A 23,022-nucleotide genomic window follows, 5' to 3' on the forward strand; every position below is an offset into this window, starting at 1 on the left:
TTACTACAGAAGATGGCCGACTATCTGGCGCCCCGTCTGGTCACTATTTTCAAAGGTGCACAAACAAACAAAAATTCATTCAAACAAGCAGTGCAGAAATCGTGCAGAATTCTTTCTGAACTGTCGGAAGAAATATTAAAAAAACCTCATAAAAAAAGACGGTCAGAAATCGTTCAAAATTCTTTCAGAACTGTTGGAACAAAAATTCCTTCTGACAAACAGGACAGAAATCGTTCAGAATTCTTTCGGAACTGTCGGAAGAAATATTAAAAAAACCCCATAAAAAAAAGACGGTCAGAAATCGTTAAAAATTCTTTCAGAACTGTCGGAACAAAAATTCCATCTGACAAACAGTGCAGAAATCGTTCAGAATTCCTTCCGAACTGTCGAAAGAAAAATTAAAAAAAAACCCCATACGAAAAGACGGTCAGAAATCGTTCAGAATTCTTTCAGAACTGTCGGAACAAAAATTCCTTCCGACAAAGAGTGCAGAAATCGTTCAGAATTCCTTCCGAACTGTCGGAAGAAAAATTAAAAATAAAAAACATACGAAAAGACGGTCAAAATCGTTCAGAATTCTTTCAGATTTGTCTGACATCAGACATTTGGTTTGCTGAGTTGTCATGTTAGGTAAAAAACTTATGTTTTGGGGTGTTTTGAAGGCAGGACCATTTAAGAAGTGAAATCCGTGCCGTTTAAGATCATACTCCCCATGTATGTTAGAGGTCAAAACAAAACGCTATGTACAAAAATCCGAAAAATATTGCGCCCTTCAGGGGATCAAAAGATAAAATTGGGAGACCGGTTTATTTAAATATGGTCCGTTATGAACCATCTTCAAATTAGATATGAGGAAGCCTCCTGCAACCCACCTTTTAAAATTTCTGCGAAATCTGGTAATAAATTCCGCAATTATGGACTTGAAAACCGCCAGATCGGTGTATATGGCAGCATGAGTCAGTCCAAAAAGGAGTTGCAAGCTGCAATTCTTAAGGCTTTGCGTTGGTTTCTAAAATAGCCCAAATAGAAAAGTCCATCGGATTGGCATTTGGCGAACTGGAAGGTCATTGTGTGAATGAAATGAAGTGCGGAACATGGTGACGTAAATCATTTATCACGTTTGTTTTATCTTAATGTGCGAAAATAAAAAGAAGTCATTGGGTGATAAGTCAGAGCTGTACGGCGGGTAAACCATCAATTCGAAATGTTGTCCAGTCAAGCAGACGCTGGTTTGGGCCGATGTGTGAGAGCTCAAATTATCATGGTGACCAACCATAATTTGTCTTCTTTTGTTTCTCTCTTCATTGTGGTGTACCACTCAGAATTGATCGTCCTACGTTCGGAAATTCACCACGCTCATGCAAGCGCAGCAAATCCTTTGCTCTTTCGAGTCAACGTTTTTTTTTTGCTTTGGTATAAGATCGTATGCCTTTTGAAACTTGCAAGGCTTTAGCTTGAGCTTCATTTTCATCATCCTTTCACCGGATATCTCCGGGTCTTTAGCGACTTGATTTCCGTAATGGCACGAATTTCGTTGAATTCGATCCTTCATTCGCCAAGCGTTGCCGGGGCTGTTGCATGTTTTTTTTTTAACAATGCAATAAGCGATATACAAACATTTGGTACACTTCGAGGTGTTTGAGTTACCCAACAACAGCCTGGTGGGTTTTTCTCACTAAATATATCACAATCACATTATTACGCTTCTTAAAACACTGTTGACTTATTTGCATATGGTGGTTTTTCAATTATTTACTCACTGGCACAACTGCAGCTTTTGAAACTATTCCTAGCAAGTAAAGAACTAAATGAATGTTCATTGAAATTTGCTTCCACCAATGCAAGGTTCAAGTTATGTTATTGTTATGGTTTTGGAGTATTTGGTTAGATTTGCGTAATTTCGGTAAATTATTCGCTACTCGCTTTCGTCAGAGACGCATGTGCCATTTTAACCAAGCCGACGGCTAAAAAGAGAAAAAAATTTACGAGCGTTCATAGTGTTGCCACCTGACGAAAAAGCAAAAATAAAAAAAGTATTAAATACCTCCATCATTGTATCAAAATTACCAAGTTCCTTAGATTGTTTTTAGGGTTCGTTGGAGACTAACCGGGAGATCGGTTTATATGGGAGCTATATGTATGAGGTTATAGACAGATTTGAACAATACTTGGCACGGTTGTTGATATCGGATAAAAATTAAGACTTCTAGGTCTTCAAAATCTCAAATCTGGGAATCGCTTTATATGGGGTCTTTTTCCAAATCTGAATCGATAACGATAGAAAAAATGCATGTTTTTACTAAAAATTTGCACAGATACTTCTTCTTGATGTAGGTCGTTGGGTATTGCAAATGGGCCAATACGGTTCAGATTTGGATATAGCAGCCAAGTTTGACTTCATGAAGCCTTATAAGCCCCAATTTCGTCTGAAATTTTTTATGACTTTCAACATCGGTGGTAGGTATGGTACAAATTGGTCTTTACCATGATATAGCTCCCATATAAACCGATTTTTCGAGTTTACCTTTTGAGTCTTGGAAAGCCGCAAATATTTTCCAACTTGGATCAAACTTTGCACGTGGTTTTCTGTTATGACTTTCAACATCTTTTGTAAGTTTGATTAAAATCGGTGTATAACATTTTTTTCACGTAACCAACATGCGGGGTATGCCCCCTATATATGCAGTGAATTGCGTTGGCAATTAGGAAAGTCATGGAATGGAAGGGGGAAAGAGGCAGTAGTGTTTATCGATATTCGCCTTAAATTGAATCTCAACGTCAATGTCGGTGGGAAAGACATTATACGGAAGTCGATTTCACATACGAATGGTTCGGGCGAAAAATGAATTTTCTCGATAGTGCATGGTTCGGTCGACTGGCCAATCAGTTACTAACGAATGTGAGTTCCTGGCAAGTCTTTTATACCTGGTGAACATACTAACGTCAGGGATAAGAAGACGAATATCCCTAGAACACACGACATGAAAATAATGATAGAGCAATACAACGCTACGCACATTCCGACGATATTCAAGAAAACCAATAGAATTGAATACTCTACTGTCCCCAATCAACACCATCGCTCTTTGTTGAACCCGGTCAAGTAGGTCCAAGGATGATTTTGGAGCTCCTGCCCATATACGAGAGTTATATTCTATTCTTGGCCTGATGTAGATAGTATAGATTTTGAGTAGATCAGAAGAGGTGCCGGCTTAAGAAAGCCCAAACACTTGAATGCTTCTTTCGACACTTTGAATACATGTTATGACCAACGGACATCACATTGTATCTTCATGCCCTGAACATCAAAAGCATCTGACTGTTCAATATCTATACCGTCGATAGATATCGACGATTGTAGTGGGTCAGTGAATAATTTATGAGACAAGAAACAGCACAGCGTTTTCTGTGCGTTAAAGTCTACTCTGTTCATTCTACCGCACTCGAAAATGGCCAACAAAACCTGGGAGAGCGTCTCATCTTTAATGCACAAGACTGAGCCTATGGTCGAATGAATATGAATGACACAGACTACTGTCATCGGCAAATGAGTAGACTGGATTCGAAGTCTGACCCAATAGATCGTCAATGAAAATAAGAAAAAGGGAAAGTACAGAGCCTTGTGGCACACCTGCGGTCAATGTATACTCTAGGATGAGAACCCATCTACAGTATAGTGCGATCTCTGAGAAAACTCGATATAAAATGAACGAAGTTATTACCCACTCCTTGTTTATTTTCTTATGTTTTATAATATCTTATTTAATAATATTTTATTTTATAGGATCTAAATTAATTTCATGTTTTCTATTATTTTGAAAACCCTTATCGTTATTATCCCATTTTCTTTTCTCGTTCTTAACTATCAACAAACGAATCTTTCATCCATCAACACACAGCCAACTAATTCAAAAGTAAACAAAACCGATCGTAACATTTTCAAGGAGAGAAGAAATATTAGTAAAATAAAGTCAGTCATTAACAACAACAACAACAACAAAAATTGTCCTGTTCTCATTTGCCTGGTTGAGTGAATGAGTGAGTGCATGGCTGGCTCATACAAACATATATGTATGTGGTGTCAGTCATTCAACAGTCAGAATATGGTGTTATTTTGTTGTACTAATTTTTTTGCGCGCTACATTTGCTTAACTTCTTTCCTACTACTACAGTTTGCACACACTTGCATGGACTGTAGAAACAAGCGGTCGGTCAGGCAAAAGAAAAAAAAAGAAACACATTGACACTGGGCACACGTGCATGCTGCCAGTCAGTCAGCCAGCTAGCCATATCCAGCAAGCCGTTGTTGACTGTTGTCGTATCGTCATAGCCGACGTCGTCGTTGGTGTTGTGTTATAGTCGTCGTATATTTGTTGAACGAAACGATCCGAAAAAAAGGTTTATCAAATTTCGGTTTACATTTCGTATTTTAATATGTTGCGGGCTTTGCTAACGTAAGGAAGTAACAAACTAAAACACGAATGACAAAATTCGATTCCACCAACGCGCCGCCGTCGCCAAGAAAACAAAACACGCGCCGCCGCTGCCGCCTTCAACACCACGAATCAACGAACGATCTTTGTCGATAGTCAATATAGTAGTGTGTTTGTTGTCCAGACTGTGAATGAGTGATGTGTGGAGCAAAAACAAAAAAATGATGATGAAGATGAGTGAGAGTGGGTGTGAGAGTGTGAGTGTGTGCTAGCACAAAGTGTGTGGTGACAAATAAATGCAATACATGCCTGTAAAGTGCGTTCGCTTATATTTATTAGAGAAGTTGGGGATTTTCAATCAATCAATTATTACCATACCCCACTACTTCAACACGCAACAGTGAACAAAAGCAAGCCAGCAAAGAAAACACAAAAAGTTACAACAACTCCTTGGACAGTTTAGTGTTTTTTTTTATATCTTTTATCTCTCTCTGAATTATGATCATTAATCCTTTCTTTTGTAGTTGTGGTTGTTGTTGTATGTGCTTATAAATCAAACGCGCTGCTGTGGCCCGGGAGTGTGAAAAATTGCATTTTTTCTGTAAAGTTGAATAGCCTTTTGGGCTGCAGTCATTAACCCTTTGTGCAATTCGAGCTAATGATTAAAAGTTATAATTATTATTATTAATAATATTTCAGAAGAGCAAACAACAACAACAAAAACAAAACAACAACAAAGTCTATATGTGTAAATATGAAGTGTGCAATAAATACAAAACAAAAAGCCGAGAATAATAATTCTGTCAAAAAAGTGTGAAAATTAAAAATTGTTTTATTAATGACCTGAATGAAAACAACAACCATAACAACAATAACTGCAGTAGTAGCAGCAGCAACAGCAACAACAGCAACAATATCAAAATTGCGAGGGCGTTAAATTATGCCCCATTTGCTGTGTTCTTAAAGTGCCAAAAGAAACAAAATTCAAGTAAGATGATTACAAAGTTCATGTTCAGTTTTGTCGTTTTGTTTTTTTTTTTTTTAGAAACATGAGTAATGGTGTCTTTAAAATTAAGATGAAGTTGGAGTTTTTTTTTCTTTTTTTGATTTAAAAAGATTTGGAAGTTTTTCTTCAACATTTGTTTTAGGAAAAAATTCTTGATGAAAGTTTTTTTTTTTTTAATTTCATCACATCAAGAAATTGTTAACAAGTATTGCAAAGCAAAAGAAGAAGAAGAATAAGTTAACCCTATCACCTCGAAATACGCTGAAAATTGCGACAAATGAACTTAGTTGAAGTGCATATGAGAACTTTTCGTACCAAATTTATGCCAAATCAAGCAAAAATTGAATTTTCTTGGGCTCGTTAAAGATTGCTGAAGCGATTGCTGGTAGAAGTCTTAAAAAACACTGCATACAAAGTTTAAGCCAAATCGGACAACAATTGGGAAATTCAGGGCCTTAAGAAGTCATATCGGGAGATCGATTTATATGGAAGCTATATAAGATTATAGACCGATTAGGGTCAAACTCACCATGGATGTTGGAGATCATAACCAAACAATCTATGCTAAATTTCAGCCAAATCGGATAACATTAACGGCTGTCAAGAGCTTTAGAAGTCATATCGGGAACTCGGTTTAAATTAGATTAGGTCCATCCATACTTCCCTCGGATATTGGAAGTCACAACAAAACACTCTGTTCAAAATTACAGCGAAATCGAATAACAATTGCGATTTCCAGGGGCTCAAGATGTCAAAGACGGAGATCGGTTTGAATGGGAGCCATATCAGAACTATTAGAACTGTACTTGGCGCGGTTGTTGATAGTCATAAAAGAACACTACCTGCCGAATTTCAAAGAAATCGGATAACAATTACGGCTTCCAGAGGCTCAAGAAGTAAAATCGGTAGATCGGTTTATATGGGAGGTATACTAGATTAAAGATCGATTTGGATCATATTTACGGAAAAGCTATTGAAAAGACTCCGTGCAAAGTCAAATCGGATAAAAATTTACGCTTCTAGGCTAGAGATCGGTTTCTATGGAGGCTATATCAAAATCTGAACCGATATGGCAAACTTATATCAATAAAATAAATTTATGCAAAATTTCAAGCGGATCGAAATTTCCACAGACGGACAGATATAGGGACGGATGGACATAGCTGGATCGACTTAGGATGTCAAACATTCAAGAATTTATACAGTTCCAGTGTAGGATATTTCTCGATATTTTATTTCGCGGTCGGCGTAGGATTTGACCCAACAATGTCCATTTTCTCTTCCGGATTTCAACATCGACCTCATCTGAAATACGATTTGACCAGAAAATTCAAAGTATTTGTCACAGGAAGTCGCTTATGTCGAGCTCCAAGTTGTGCAGCCATACACCCAGAAAAATTAGTCTGCTAATATTAGCAAACACTGTCTGCTGATATTAAATTAAAACTTTTGAATAAATTCACTAAAACGTTTTGATCTTCTAAACAACATTTCTGGCGTTTTTCTTTAAAAGCTTAAATATAATAGCAGTAGTTATTTTGTTTGCTGTTATTTAAATTCGATCAAATATTTGTAAATTGTACAAAATTTGAAAAAATGTCAAGTTATATGCTTGTAAAATTGAAAGACATGATGGAATATAACAACTTTTGAAATATTTATGACATTTTTAAGCTTTTTTTCACTTTTTTTAAGTTTGAAAACCGCAGACAATGTTTGCTGTTTTAGCAACGAATTACTGCTGTCCCATATTCAGCTGACTTTCTGCTGTTTCAGCAAACATTTTTGCTGTTTCTACAAACAAATTTTTATGAGTGTATAATAAAATAGATTTCTCCCCACTGTGGAAGATTCTGACTTTTGTATTATGTCAGATGTCACTGAATCTCCTAACTAGATTGAGTTTAAGAAAAGCCCTTCTAACCTTTTTGGCAGATACGCGTACGTCTGCTTTCGATCCTCCGTCCTTTGTTATTTTGCTGCCAAGATAGGAGAAGTTGCCAACGTCTTCTTATAGTGAGCGGTGTCAAAGTTGATGTTCCTGTCCTCATAAATTTCGTCTTTGCTAGGATAATCTTCAGGCCTACTTTGGCAGCATTTTCATAATTTCATGACCCTTAAGCAGTGTTGGGCACATGTGCTAGTGTGCATAATATTTCCAAGCCCATGCCCAGTGGTGTTTGTCTACAAGACATCATTAACGAAGCGTGCACGACCATTTAAAATTCTTGAAGACATACTGGTGGACACAAAACCAAAATCGTTGACGATATTTTCACACAAATGTCGCAAAACTCCAGCATGACATTCCAAGTGACAAGGTGAACGATCATGTCCTTGACGACAATTTCGCTAACAGTTTTGCCCATCTTGTCGTCAGTGATACAGTTGGAGACGCAGTCTTATACAGTTTCGTCGACGACAATGTAACAGACAGAGTCTTTTACATTTTCATCAAAAACACAGTAGGAGACAAAGTCATATACATTTTCGCCGAAGACTCAGTAGAAGACAGAGCTTTCCACTGTATGCAACACCCAAATGAAAAGAGATGGACCCAATGATAAGTATACCGATCGACTCAGAATCATTCTCTTTTTCGCCCAGAGACTAAGCCTATTGAAATTGGAAAAAATCGGTTCAGATTTGAATATAGCTCCCATATATATGTTCGTCCGATTTGCAGAAATAATGCAATAAAATGGTCATTTGTTAACCGATTTTCTTGAAATTTGGTAGGAAGAATTTTGTCTTAACTCTCGACTGGTGAATTTCATAGAAATCGGTCCAGATTTAGATATACGTAGCTCTATATATGAATATAGATCGGCCGATTTTCACTCCTAGAGCCCCTGCAAGTGCATTTATTGACCAATCTTCCCAAATCTTCTTATTGACAAACCTTCTGCACAAAGCTTTGCTCGACGACTTCCATAATATGTAAGAAATTTGCTCTAAAATGGTTCAGAATTAGATATAGCTCCCATATATATGTTTGTCAGATTTTGAGATATATTGCAGTAATGTGGTCTTTTGTTAGCCGATTCTCTCGATTTGACGGGAAGGATTTTATGATTCTTTACGATTCTTGGTATTACTGGTGAGTTTCATAGAAATCAGTTCAGATTTAGATGTTTTATTTTTTTATACCCTCACCATAGGATGGGGGTATACAAATTTCGTCATTCTGTTTGTTACACCTACAAAAATATGCGTCTAAGAGATTTTAAGTCGATGACCGTCATGACATTTTAAATCGATCAGCCATGTCCGTCCGTCTGGTTTTCAAAAGCACGCTAACTTTCGCAGGTGTTAAGCTAGGCGCTGGAAATTTTGCACAAATACTTTTTATTAGCGTAGATCGGTTGAGATTGTAAATGGGCCAAATTGGTCCTTGTTTAGATATAGCTCCCATATAAACCGATCTTGGGTCTTGACTTCTTGAGCCTCTAGAGGACGCAATTCTTGTCCGATTGGACTGCACGTGGTGTTTAGGTATTACTTCCAACAACTGTGCTAAGTATGGTTAAAATCGGTTCTTAACCTAATATAGCTGCCATATAAACCGATCTGGAGTCTTGACTTCTTCAGCTTTTAGAGGGAGAGCTATTCTTATCAGATTTGGCTGAAATTTTGCACTTGGTGTTTTGCTATCATTACCAATAACTGTGTTAAGTATGACGCAAATCGGTTCATAACCTGGTATAGCTGCCATATAAACCGATCTGGGATCTTGACTTCTTGAGTCTCTAGAGGGTGTAATTCTGGTCCGATTTGACTGAAATTTTGCACGACGTGTTTTGTTATGATATCCAACAACTGTGCCAAGTATGGTTCAAATCGGTCCATGTTTTGATATAGCTGCCATATAAACCGATCTTGGGTCTTGACTTTTTGAGTCTCTAGAGGGCGCAATTCTTATCCGATTGGAATGAAATTTTGCACGTGGTGTTTTGGTATCACTTCCAACCACTGCGGTGAGTATGGTTTAAATCGGTCCATGTTTGGATATAGCTGTCATATAAACCGATCTTGGGTCTTGACTTCTTGAGTCTCTAGAGGGCGCAATTCTGGTCCGATTTGAATGAAATTGTGCACGTGGTGTTTTGGTATCACTTCCAACCACTGCGCTAAGTATGGTTTAAATCGGTCCATGTTTTGATATAGCTGCCATATAAACCGATCTTGGGTCTTGACTTCTTGAGCCTCTAGAGCACATAATTCTTATCTGATTGGAATTAAACTTTGCACAACGTGTTTTGTTATGATATCCAACAACTGTGTTAAGTATGGTTCAAATCCGTCCATGTCTTTAGATATAGCTGCCATTTAAACCGATCTTGGGTCTTGGCTTCTTGAGCCTCTAGAGGGCGCAATTCTAATCCGATTGGAATGAAATTTTGCACGACGTGTTTTGTTATGATATCCAACAACTGTGCCAAGTATGGTTCAGATCGGTCAATAACCTGATAAAGCTGTCATATAATCCGAACTTGGGTCTAGACTTCTTGAGCCTTTAGAGGGCGCTATTCTTGGAATGAATTTTTGCCAGAATTATTTGTTATGATATCCAACAACTGTGCCAAGTATGGTTCAAATCGGTTCATAACCTGATATAGCTGTCATGTAAACCGATCTGGGGACTTGATTTCTTGAGCTTTTAGAGGGCTCAATTCCTATCTAATTTGCCTGAAATTTTGCACGACGTATATCCTCTCATGACCATCAACATACGTGTTTATTATAGGCTGAATCGGTCTATAGCCTAATACAGCTTCCATATAAATCGATCTCTCTATTTTACTTTTGAGCCCCCAAAGGGCGCAATTCTTATTCTAATTGCCTGTCATTTTATACAGGTCTCCAACATAAATATAATTTAATTGTGGTCCAAACCGGACCATATCTTGATATCGCTTTAATAGCAGAGCAAATCTTTTCTTTTATCCTTTTTTGGCCTAAGAAGAGATGCCGGCAAAAAGAACTCGACAAATGCGATCCATGGTGGAGGGTATATAAGATTCGGCCCGGCCGAACTTAGCACGCTTCCACTTGTTACTTCTCATTTTCGTTTGAAATATAGGTGATGGATAATTAACGATAGTTTCGATATTACGACTATCGAAAATAGTTTGCCAGCTCTAATATCAGATCCGTACTCAACGACCATGGACCTTTCACTTGAGCACCATATTGTCCGGATCGCACTGACATGTCTGTTTGGGGATTTCTTCAAGGGTTCCAAATATTATTTGCTTACCCTAAAAAGCCTTTTATTTCAGTCCCATAGTTAATTTACTTAACTTCTGCCCTATTTGCTAAAATAACTTTCGTTTTTTTTACAACATAGGGCTTTTTTTATTGTTTGAGTCATTCGTAACACATTGTCACTCCACGACATCGGCAACCATCTGTACAACAACAGCAGTTTGTTCTCCATAAAAGAAGAAACATTGATCCCAAACTAAAGAAGACCAAACGTGCGAGAGAGAGAGAGAGAGAGCGAGCTTTTTACGCACATTGCCACAAGTGAGTCATAATTTTGACAAACTATTTTTATCATACACATAGGCGCACACACACAGGCACACAGCAATAACCACAACAACAACAACCATAGCGACAAAAACATCATACGAAATGAAATGCAAATTTTGAAAACCACAAACGGACACGGACGTGAACGTGAACGTGAACATGGACGCTTTTACTACACATTCGGTTGATCGCATGGGTGCTGCTGCTGCTGCCGCTGCTGCTGCTGCTGCCGCTGCTGCTGCCGCTGTAGAATCTATAATTTTTTTTTTTGTTTTTTGTTTCTTTTAAAAGCACTCACGCGAGTTTCAAGTCTTCACCCCCTCTTTGGCTATCTAGTCGGTGTTAATAAACTAAAAGCAAGCATTTTAGCAACTCTTAAAATGTAAATTAACCAACCACCTTTAGTGGTTAGCAATTGGTCATATAAATCATATGGATCTGGAATTGGATTCTGGCTAAATTATCCGAAAAAAACAAAGTTCTCATGGTACTAATTAAGCTACAAAATTTGCATTTTGATGGTAAGCCGGAGAACTAAATTTAGAAATATAGATTGCAAATGGGTGCAAATGAAAAGTTTTACATACAGCTTTTGCACTTCTAAGAATTTCGTTTTTTCCTCTTTGGCGGGTGTGATAAGACATAAACGAAATATCTTTTTATTGGCAAAGTCTGCCAGTATGGGCAAAACCCCAATTTTTATGTTATATTTGTGGCCAGTTTTAATTTATTGTAATATGTGGAAATCCCTAAATGCCTTCTATACGCGGCTCATGTAGAATTGCGGTTAAACATACGTAGTTTATTCAATATTGTTATGGGCAAAACGATATTGACGTCAAAAAAATTTGCATTTATTATTGAAACAAATCAATAAGAAGATTTAGAATTTTTTTTTAATTTCTTTTAATTTCCTATGAGACTATGATATAATCCTTCAAATTTAGAAATAATCTCAGAAACATGGGATTTAGATAGCTCCTTCACAGATAAATAGTATAGTACACCAAGAAAATTGATTGTATTTTCAATCCAGGCAGTGTCAAATGTTTGGTAGATGAGGTTTTTCATTATCTAAGTAAAAAATACTCAATTTCTGTATTAATTATCTAGTATGGGTTTGGCTGCTTGCGTCATGTCTTGTTTCGAACAAGACATGACGCAAATCAGACAATAGGCTTATAAGAGGTTTATCTGGAAGGTATTTAATCGAAATATTGAATTGCATAAAAGTCGTTTACGTACCAAATATTTGCCAAATCTGGCTTTAGTGTCGGTACCCAGTGAACAAACGTTCAGAATTCGGCCAGAAGTCTGTACAAAAATTCGGCAAATTCATCCAAATTCGGATCCGAAGTCGGTCCGAATTCTATGGAGTGGTTGACACGACTTGGGAGGGGAATTTGTTGTTTTTGCCAACACTTTGCACCAAATTCTGACTTAATTGTGATTCAGACTTATGGGAAATGCGGAAGGTCATTTTATTAAATTTCTTTATATTCTACAATGTGTCTTATATATAACTAGCCAACCCGGGCCCGCTCCGCTGCGCCTTCTTTTCTTTATATGGAAAAAAAGTTTCCGTAGAATATTCATTTTCGACAATTAAAGAGCTTTTAATGAAATATCATGCTACAAAAATCGCATGACTATCAGTTTAACAATATAAGTGCTTTTATCTGAATCCCATATGATTTTTTTTGGTCTGCGAATTTATGTTTGGATGTAAGGTGTACTCCATTCTTAAAATACTTTATTTCAGCCCGATATTCTCATGATATCTGATTAAGGGGTATTTTCGGGGAAGAGGTGGTCCCTCAGATGCTTGGCCCTAAAAAAATATAAGCATCGTGCTCTACTCTCAAATATCATTTATTTGAACCCCATATTGCCATTGGATATCAAATTCATTTTCTAATCTCATTTAAACTCCTTATGGCAAAAGTCACCAAATATGTCCGGTTTGGGGTATTGGCCTTAAAAACTATAAATATCTAGTTCCACTCTCTTTAATAACCAAATTGTCCTGTTGAGCAAATACGTCCTATTTTGGGGGTTGCTATGGTGGTGGGACGTCCCCTAGATAGTTGGTCCCTAATGTTGATATCAGATACGTGGTCTACTTCCAAATACCTTTAATTTGAGTCCCATATTTCCATAGTCGGCAAACATGACCGGCGTGGGGGTGTTTTGGGGGCAGCCACTCAGAGAGTTGGCCTTGAAAATATATATCGGATTCGTGTTCTACTCTAAAAAACCTCATATTTGATCCTCATATTGCAATAGTCTGCAAATACTTACTATTTGGGTGGTGTTGTGCTGGTGGGGTGGCCCCATAGACACTTTTCTCGAATATAGTTATCAGATTTGTGCTTTACTCCCAAAGAGCCCCATATTGCTATGGTCATAAATTTTTCCGATTTTGGGGTGTTTTGGGGGTTGGGGTAGCCCCCCACACACTTGGTCCTATATTTGAATATCAGATTCGAGTTCTACACTCAAATACCTTTTATTTAAGTCCCATATTCCCATGGTCAGTAAATAAGTCCTGTTTGGAGAGTGTTTTGGGGAAGGGGTGAACCCCCAGAAACGTGGTCACACATTTGGATATTAGATTCGTATTCTACTCGCAAATACCTTTCATTTGAGTCCCATACTGCCATGGTCGGTAAATATGTCCGATTTGGGGGTGTTTTGGGGGTTGGGGTGGTCCCCCTAACACTTGGTCCGACAATTGGATATCAGATACGTTTTCTTATCCTAAATACCTTTCATTTGAGTCCCATATTGTCGTGATTGGTCTAAATATATGTTTGGTAGGTTTTAGGGTGGGGCAGCCCCCTAGGTACCCCTTCCGAAATTTGGATACCAAATTTTTATTTTTAGGGTACTATATAAGATCACACAAAATTTCGCTTAAATCGCACCAGCCATCTTCGAGATCTGGCGTTTCTGAAAATTAAGGTGAGGGGGAGGGTCCGCCCCCTTCAGATGTCAAAAAATGTAGTACCCTTTTTTCACCACGGGATCAATATGCACCATCTGTGAAAATTTCAAGAAAATCGGTTCAGCCGTTTTTGAGTCTATAAGGAACACACAAACATACAAAAAAACAATCAAACAAACAAACAAACCTACAAACAAACACAAATTAATTTTTATATATAAGATATATCAAAATCTGAACCCATATAGTCCATTTGCAATCCCCTTTCTCTCTCTCTCTTTTTATACCCTCCACCATAAGATGGGGGGTATACTAATTTCGTCATTCTGATTGTAACTACTCGAAATATTCGTCTGAGACCCCATAAAGTATATATATTCTTCATCGTCGTGAAATTTTATGTCGATCTAGCCATGTCCGTCCGTCTGTCCGTCCGTCTGTCCGTCCACCCGTCCGTCCGTCCGTCTGTCTGTCGAAAGCACGCTAACTTCCGAAGGAGTAAAGCTAGCCGCTTGAAATTTTGCACAAATACTTATTATTTGTTGTATTGTAAATGGGCCATATCGGGCTATGTTTTGATATAGCTGCCATATAAACCGGTCTTGGGTCTTGACTTCTTGAGCCTCTAGAGTGCGCAATTCTTATCCGATCGGGATGAAATTTTGCACGACGTGTTTTGTTATGATATCCAACAACTGTGCCAAGTATGGTTCAACTCGGTTTATAACCTGATATAACTGCCATATAAACCGATCTTGGGTCTTGACTTCTTGAGCCTCTAGAGTGCTCAATTCTTATCCGATTGAAATGAAATTTTGCACGACGTGTTTCGTTATGATATCCAAGAACTGTGTCAAGTATGGTTCAAATCGGTCCATAACCTGATATAGCTGCCATATAAACCGATCTGGGGTCTTGACTTCTTGAGCCTTTAGAGTGCGCAATTCTTATCCAATTTGAATGAATTTTAGCACGTAGTATTTTGTTATGATATCCAACAACTGTGCCAAATATGGTCCAAATCGGTTCATAACCTGATATAGCTGTCATATAAACAGATCTGGGGACATGACTTCTTGAGCTTTTAGAGTGCGCAATTCCTATCCGATTTGGCTGAAATTTCGCAAGACGTTTTTTATTGTTACTTTCAACAACTATATCAAATAAAGTACAAGTCGGTTCACAACCTGATTTAGTTGCCATATAAACCGATTTGGGATCTTGACTTCTTGAGCCACTAGAGATCGCAATTATTATCCGATTTGCCTGAAATTTTGTACAACGTATTCTCTCATGACCATTAACATACGTGTTTATTATGGTCTGAATCGGTCTATAGCCCCATACAGCTCCCATATAAATCGATCTCTCTATTTTACTTCTTGAACCCACAAAGGGCGCAATTCTTATTCGAATTGGCTGACATTTTACACAGGTCTCCAACATAAATATAATTTAATTGTGGTCCAAACCGGACCATATCTTAATATCGCTCTAATAGTAGAGCAAATCTTTTCTTATATCCTTTTTTTGCCTAAGAAGAGATGCCGGGAGAAGAACTCGACAAATGCGATCCATGGTGGAGGGTATATAAGATTCGGCCCAGCCGAACTTAGCACGCTTTTACTTGTTCTTATTTTCATTGATGATCTATTAAGTCATTCATATTCATTCGACGATAGACCGCGTCTCCGAGAGATCGGAGACAGGAGATGAATTGTGGTTGATACACTCCGTCAGGACTTGCTGGCCATTTTTGAGTCTGGTCGAATGAACATAGTGGATTTAAATGCACGCGCGACCCAGTATTGTTTGTTGCCTCACAAACGATTTCCTGACCCTTTACAATCGTCAATATCTATCGAAGATTCGGATATTGAGAGATCAAACACTCTTCAGATTCTGGGCATGAAAATACAATGTGATGCTCGTTGATCACAACCTGTACTCGTAGTGTCAAAACAAGCATCAAATTGCATAGGTTTTCTTAAGCGTTGCAAGAACTACTTCACCTCATCTAATCTTCTTAATTTCTATGCCACCTACATCTGGCCGAAGATGGAATATAACTCGCATGTATGGGCCGGTACTCCGAGGACATCCTAGGAACTATTCGACCGTGTCCAGACGAGGGCGATTGTGGTGATGGGGGGGACAGTACAGTATCCAACTCCATTATTTCACTCGAACACCGTTGTAATGTGGGCACTGTTCTATCGTGATTTCCATGTTGTGTGCTCCACTGACATCTGCCTTATTATTCCTGATGTGAGGATGCGCGTCAGGAATACAAAACTTTCTCAGAATTCACAACCGTTTGTGTTTGATTGGCCAGCTGATCAGACAATGGAAGCACATGAAGATTTCTCGAAATAAAATAATTTAAAGACTTATCTAAAGACTTAAATTTGGGAAAAAACTTTTAGAATTTTTGGTTTTCTTTCAAGAACATCTTTATATTCTTATCTTTTTTTCATGTCTATATATAAAATAAATACACATGATGGCTCATTTAATTTGCTCAAATTTTCGCATATAAAAGCTTTTGTAATATACCAAATTTACGAATAATTTTCTTAAGGGGTACGTAGGAAAAATTGTGGTGAAAATTGACCAGTCAAATTCCCAAAATGTTGACAAAAAATTGGAAAACTTCCTAAATTGGAAAAACTTTTCAAACAGATGAGATTTCTATTATTGGTCGATTTAAATAAAGTTCGTAGAAGAATTTGAGCACTTCATTTGAGCAGAATGTGGGTGGTTGTTCCAAATGTATTTTCTTCAAATGCATCAAAAAATAATATTCGTATAGTATTGGGTTGCCCAAAAAGTAATTGCAGATTTTTCATATAGTCGGCGTTGACAAATTTTTTCACAGCTTGTGACTCTATAATTGCATTCTTTCTTCTGTCAGTTATCAGCTGTTACTTTTAGCTTGCTTTAGAAAAAAAGTGTAAAAAAGTATATTTGATTAAAGTTCATTCTAAGTTTTATTAAAAATGCATTTACTTTCTTTTAAAATATCCGCAATTACTTTTTGGGCAACCCAATATTTTATTGAAGCATTTAGACCAATAAAGATCATACGGGACTCAAATGAAGGAATTTTGGATTAATTAAACTACAGTTATTCTGGAGACATTCCTATATCAATTTAGAAGTGTTACATTAAAAATAAATATTCAAAGAAAAATGTTTTTCCTTATATGCTAAAAGATGCACTCCGGAGTTTCCCCGTTTTAGATTGCATTCTATGAGAAAGAGTAGTTACAATATAATGTATAAAAAGATTTGGCTTTCACAAATAAACTGAAACATATTGGTTACCGTGTATAGCCTCTGGCCTTAAATTATTTACCTGGCAAGAAATTAGTCATGGATACCTTATTATTCTTTGGCCAGTTTTCTCATGTATTCATCTATATTTAGTATTTCTATTTTTACACAGTGTAGTAACTAGCAATGTTGGAGGGTCATGCGGGTTTACACTTCTCATTCACTTGTGCATCATTTACACCTTCATAGAAAGTCAGAATATTGTTTGAGCGAAATCATAGATCACTAAACCTACATATGAGGGAATTTCTTATCACCGAGCGATAAGTTACTATCGTTCGTCAATCTTTACTGTAACTCAAGTTTTGTTTTTCATGTTTGGCATGTCAAATTGACACTTTTGTTTTTTCTATCTTATTGAGCAGCAAAACCTAACCTCTTTTACTTTTCAACCTTTTTCATCCCTTTTCTTCCTTTTTTTTTGGTATTTCAGAGTTTTCTAATGAACGAAACCAAAATGCATAACTCAAATAATAACAACAACAACAACATAATAAATAATAATTTGAAAAGCTGTTATTATTACAATAATAATAACCACATTAATATTAATCAAAATGCTGTAGTGAACAACAACAGTAATATGTTGCCTCAACAATTGTTGCTGCAACAGCAACAACAACAGCAGCAGCAACAACAATTGCGTGTTAACAATTGGGTACAAGATACAAATCGTAGCCAATGTATTACAACGCAACAACAACTAATGCAGCAACAGCAATTCTTGCAGCAGCAGCAGCAATATCATAATTATCCTCAACAGCAACAACAACAACCACCTCAAATATCGCCAACACCAACAACGATCTCCTTACCTCCAATGAATTTCTATGCCAATCATCAGCAACAACAACAACGACATCTTCAGTCACAACAACAACAACAACAACAGTCTATACATCAGCATAATCATAATCAACTGTCACAATGTATGCAACAAAATCAACAGCCGCTACAACACCAACAACAAAATTTAAAAATCTTACATCAAACCCCGAATGCCCAGCCACAGCCACAGATATTAACACCCGCCCATTCACCGGTCAGCACGAATATCCGCCAACCAACAGCATCAGCAGCATCTCAACAGCAACAACAACCACTACATCCCCGTCTACAACAACAACAACAACAACACCAGCAATCAGCACAGCTTGTTTCACATACAACGCCTATCCTGCAACAACAACAACAACAGCAGCATCAAAATCTTCAAATGCTAACACAACATCAGAGAAGGGTAAGTCGTTGTAGCCACCTTTTTTCTTCTTCTTCTTCTTAAGGGGGTATGTGAAAAAGGGGCATCTCTTTTTTAATTTTTTAAAATTTACGACCTGAAAGTCTTGCCCAACGTTTTAGTGTCAAATAATTTTTGCTGTTCGCTTTTTTTTCTCATTAACATCATGGTCTTTTGTTGTGTCAAATTTTGATGTGAAATAATTAGCCAAGGCTTTGGGGGGATGCAAACACATACACTGGCATATACCCCATCCACTCACTGACAACGACAATGCGAAGTGTTAATTTGTTCATCATCATCGTCTTCATCACTCGTCGCCTGTGTTCGCTCATTGCTTCGTGTGTGTGTGTGTGTGTGTGTGTGTGTGCTTGGTCCGTTGAGTTCGTTTTTTCTCTGCTGTCTTCTGATTTGTTGCATTTGCATTCTCAGGTCTCACAATGGAAGAGGTGGAGCCTTCTACCGATGTAGGCATGATGTATAAAATGAGTGTGTGTGTGTGTGTGTATGTTTGTTGTACGAGTATGCCTTTGCATTAGCCTCAACATGTGTGTCCCCTTTATTATGATCATTTCATCTTTGTTTAGGCTTTGATGTCGTCGTGTTGTTGTCATCCATTCATTTAAGATGTTTTGCATTTTTCTTGTCACTCAATTTGTGATTCGCCTATTTTTCTTCTCTGGGAATTGTGAAAAGATGAACATTAGAGTGCTGCGGGACAAAATTTAAGAAACAGAAAATGTCGACATTTTGTTCCCATGAATATTTTATAAAAAAAGGAAATTTTGTCAAAATCTCATTTCTAAAGGAAATTTTGTTATTTTTTTCTTTTTTATAGAAATTGTGTTTAAATTTTATTTCCATAAGAAATTTTGTTAATATTTTATTTTTAGAGAAAATTTAGTTAAAATTGTATTTTATTTTTGTCAAAATTTCATTTCTATAGAAAATTTTTTCAAAATTTCATTTCTATAGGAAATTTTGTCAACATTTCATTTCTATAGAAAAATTTGTCAACATTTCATTTCAATAGGAAATTTTGTCAAAATTTCATTTCTATAGGAAATTTTGTCAAAATTTCATTTCTATAGGAAATTTTGTCAAAATTTCATTTCTATAGGAAATTTTGTCAAAATTTCATTTCTATAGGAAATTTTGTCAAAATTTCATTTCTATAGGAAATTTTGTCAAAATTTCATTTCTATAGGAAATTTTGTCAAAATTTCATTTCTATAGGAAATTTTGTCAAAATTTCATTTCTATAGGAAATTTTGTCAAAATTTCATTTCTATAGGAAATTTTGTCAAAATTTCATTTCTATAGGAAATTTTGTCAAAATTTCATTTCTATAGGAAATTTTGTTAAAATTTCATTTCTATAGAAAATTTTGTCAAAATTTCATTTCTATAGGAAATTTTGTCAAAATTTCATTTCTATAGGAAATTTTGTCAAAATTTCATTTCTATAGGAAATTTTGTCAAAATTTCATTTCTATAGGAAATTTTGTCAAAATTTCATTTCTATAGGAAATTTTGTCAAAATTTCATTTCTATAGGAAATTTTATCAAAATTTCATTTCTATGGGAAATTTTGTCAAAATTTCATTTCTATAGGAAATTTTGTCAAAATTTCATTTCTATAGGAAATTTTGTCAAAAGGCTTTGATTTTGCTTCTATTTAGAAAGGAAAGCAAAATAAAAACCTTTTAAAAAAGTTAAGGTATGTGTGGTGTGTTGTAATGTATCGAGCAGGCTATAGAGATCGCGATTTCAATGCCGACCAAGGCATCTCATCAGTCCAATCAGCCCCCAAAAAGATTACATGCCTTCTTTTTACTAGTTTTTTTATTATTTAAATAAAAAAAAGGTCCTCAAGCAGAACATTCATTTTTTTAATTTATTTTTCATCAAAAATTTTATATCTTTTGAAAATTTTGAGTTTTCTAGAAAAATTTGGCAACATTTTCTTGCCATACAAAATTTTCTAAAAATTTTGTCTTCCCAAAAATGAATCTTGTTTCCTGTCCTTCCCTCATATACTCTTTAACATTTCTATCACTTTGTCACATTATGTAAACTGTCATGTTAATGGCTGTGTTATATGTAGCACCACCATCATCTGGCCATGCCACCCAGGCTGGGCCTTTTTATGAAACAGTTAGTCAGAGGTTTTTAAATTTTCTTGCGAATCTAAATTTTGTGTCATTTATTTATGAACTCGAGTGTTAGTGTTAATCTCTGCGGGGCCATATAAATGTTGTTCGTTGAGCATTAACAGCATCATCGTCATCATCAAGATGAAATTTATTGTTTCGAAATCGTTTCGCAAAATTCTAATGCTACTTGTCACATTTTTGCAAATCTGACATGTTCGGGTAATTATAAATATTTCTTTGATGAGGGCATACTTCTTTCGCATAGCCAACGTATTGTTGTACATGCATAACGTCAAATGGTATAAAAATAATCAAATCTTTTTATGCCACTGAGGATACAATATTGAAACAAATAAAATACACTTGAGGATGATGTATGCACTTTGTCGCAGATTTTTAAAACAATTTGTGAGTTTGTAGTGTTTTTTTCTTTTATTTATTGTATTTTGAAATTTTTAATTACTTGTTTTGGCTCTTAACATATTTATAAACAGATGCATATGTTTTTTGTCTCACATGATTAATTTTGTTAGACATTTATATTTGTTGTCACATTTTGGATATTTAATGGTCAGATTTTGGTGACATTTTTAGAGAGGTGTTTGGTATTATGCATAATTGATGTGGCTTGGTATAGTTGTCATAGATGCGTAAACCATAAAACGTGGAGTACATTGGTGCGTATGAGAACTTTTTATTATTTTAAGGGCTACCTTGCGTATAAGTTATGTAATAAATATAATAATATGTAATATAAATCATACGCCACGGAATGATAAAATAAGGGTAAACAAGTAAAAGCGTGCTAAGTTCGGCCGGGCCGAATCTTATATACCCTCCACCATGGAGCGCATTAGTCGAGTTCTTTTCCCGGCATCTCTTCTTAGGCAAAAAATGATATAAGAAAAGATTTGCTCTGCTATTAGAGCGATATCAAGATATGATCCGGTTTAGACCACAATTAAATTATATGTTGGGGACCTGTGTATAATGTCAGGCAATTCGAATAAGAATTGGGCCCTTTGGGGGCTCAAGAAGTAAAATAGAGAGATCGATTTACATGGGAATTATATCGGGCCATAGACCGATTCAGACCATAATAAACACGTATGTTGATGGTCATGAGAGGATACGTCGTATAAAATTTCAGGCAAATCGGATAATAATTGCGACCTCTAGAGGCTCAAGAAGTCAAGATCCCAGATCGATTTATATGGCAGCTATATCAGGTTATGAACCGATTTGAATCATACTTGGCACAGTTGCTGGATATCACAACAAAACACGTTGTGCAAAATTTCATTCCAATCGGATAAGAATTGCGCTCTCTAGAGGCTCAAGAAGTCAAGACCCAAGATCGGTTTATATGACAGCTATATCAGGTTATTGCCCGATTTGAACCATACTTGGCACAGTTGTTGGATATCATAGCAAAATACGTGGTGCAAAATTTCATTCTAATCGGATAAGAATTGCGCCCTCTAGAGGCTCAAGAATCAAGACCCAAGATCGGTTTATATGACAGCTATATCAGGTTATTGCCCGATTTGAACCATACTTGGCACAGTTGTTGGAAGTGATACTAAAACACTATGTGCAAAATCTCAGTCAAATTGTATGAGAATTGCGTCCTCTAGAGGCTCAGGAAGTCAAGACCCAAGATCGGTTTATATGGCAGCTATATCAAAACATAGACCGATATGGCCCATTTACAATACCAACCGACCTACACTGACAGACGGACGGACATGGCTAGATCGACATAAAATGTCGCTACGATCAAGAATATATATACTTTATGGGGTCTCAGACGAATATTTCGAGTAGTTACAAACAGAATGACGAAATAAGTATACCCACATCCTATGGTGGAGGGTATAAAAAAAAAAATTTTACATTTTTTTCTGAAAAAAATGTTTGGGTTATTATACCTTACACCAATACTGTGGTACATTATATTATAAGTTTGTGCATTTGTTTGCAATGCTTAGAAGGAGAAGAGCTAGACCCATTGATAAGTATACCGATCGACTCAAAATCACTTTCTGATTCTGATAGTCATGTCCGTCTGTGAGTCTATGATTCTTGTAATGAGCTATCTTGTAAGGAGCTATCTTGTAAGGAGCTATCTTGATATGATAGCTCCCATATATATGTATTGCCCGAATCGCACTTAAATGTCCGTAATAGCTACAGTTTTCAACCGATCTGCACAAAATTTGGCACGGACTCTTTTGTTGCTGATCTTAACATATCTGCCAGATTTCATCAAAATCGGTTCAGATTATAGTTATAGCTCCCATATATATGTATCGCCTGATTTGCACTTATATGGCCGTAGTAGCTACAATTTTCAACCGATCTGCACAA

At 36.5% G+C, this 23,022-nt stretch overlaps 1 protein-coding gene across 1 annotated transcript in view; it reads left to right on the forward strand.

The window, feature by feature from the left end:
• The first annotated feature begins 4,056 nt into the window (after positions 1-4,056).
• LOC106096209 (bromodomain-containing protein DDB_G0280777) overlaps positions 4,057-23,022 on the forward strand; it is a 71,295-nt gene continuing 52,329 nt past the window's right edge. The window contains exons 1-2 of the mRNA XM_059363228.1: positions 4,057-4,690; positions 17,694-18,500. Of these exons, the coding sequence (XP_059219211.1) occupies positions 4,625-4,690; positions 17,694-18,500 (873 nt within the window). The 5' untranslated portion in view covers positions 4,057-4,624. The remainder of the gene's footprint in view (positions 4,691-17,693; positions 18,501-23,022) is intronic.

The sequence above is a fragment of the Stomoxys calcitrans genome, chromosome 2 (assembly GCF_963082655.1).
Source record: "Stomoxys calcitrans chromosome 2, idStoCalc2.1, whole genome shotgun sequence".
NCBI classification, from domain to species: Eukaryota; Metazoa; Arthropoda; class Insecta; order Diptera; family Muscidae; genus Stomoxys; species Stomoxys calcitrans.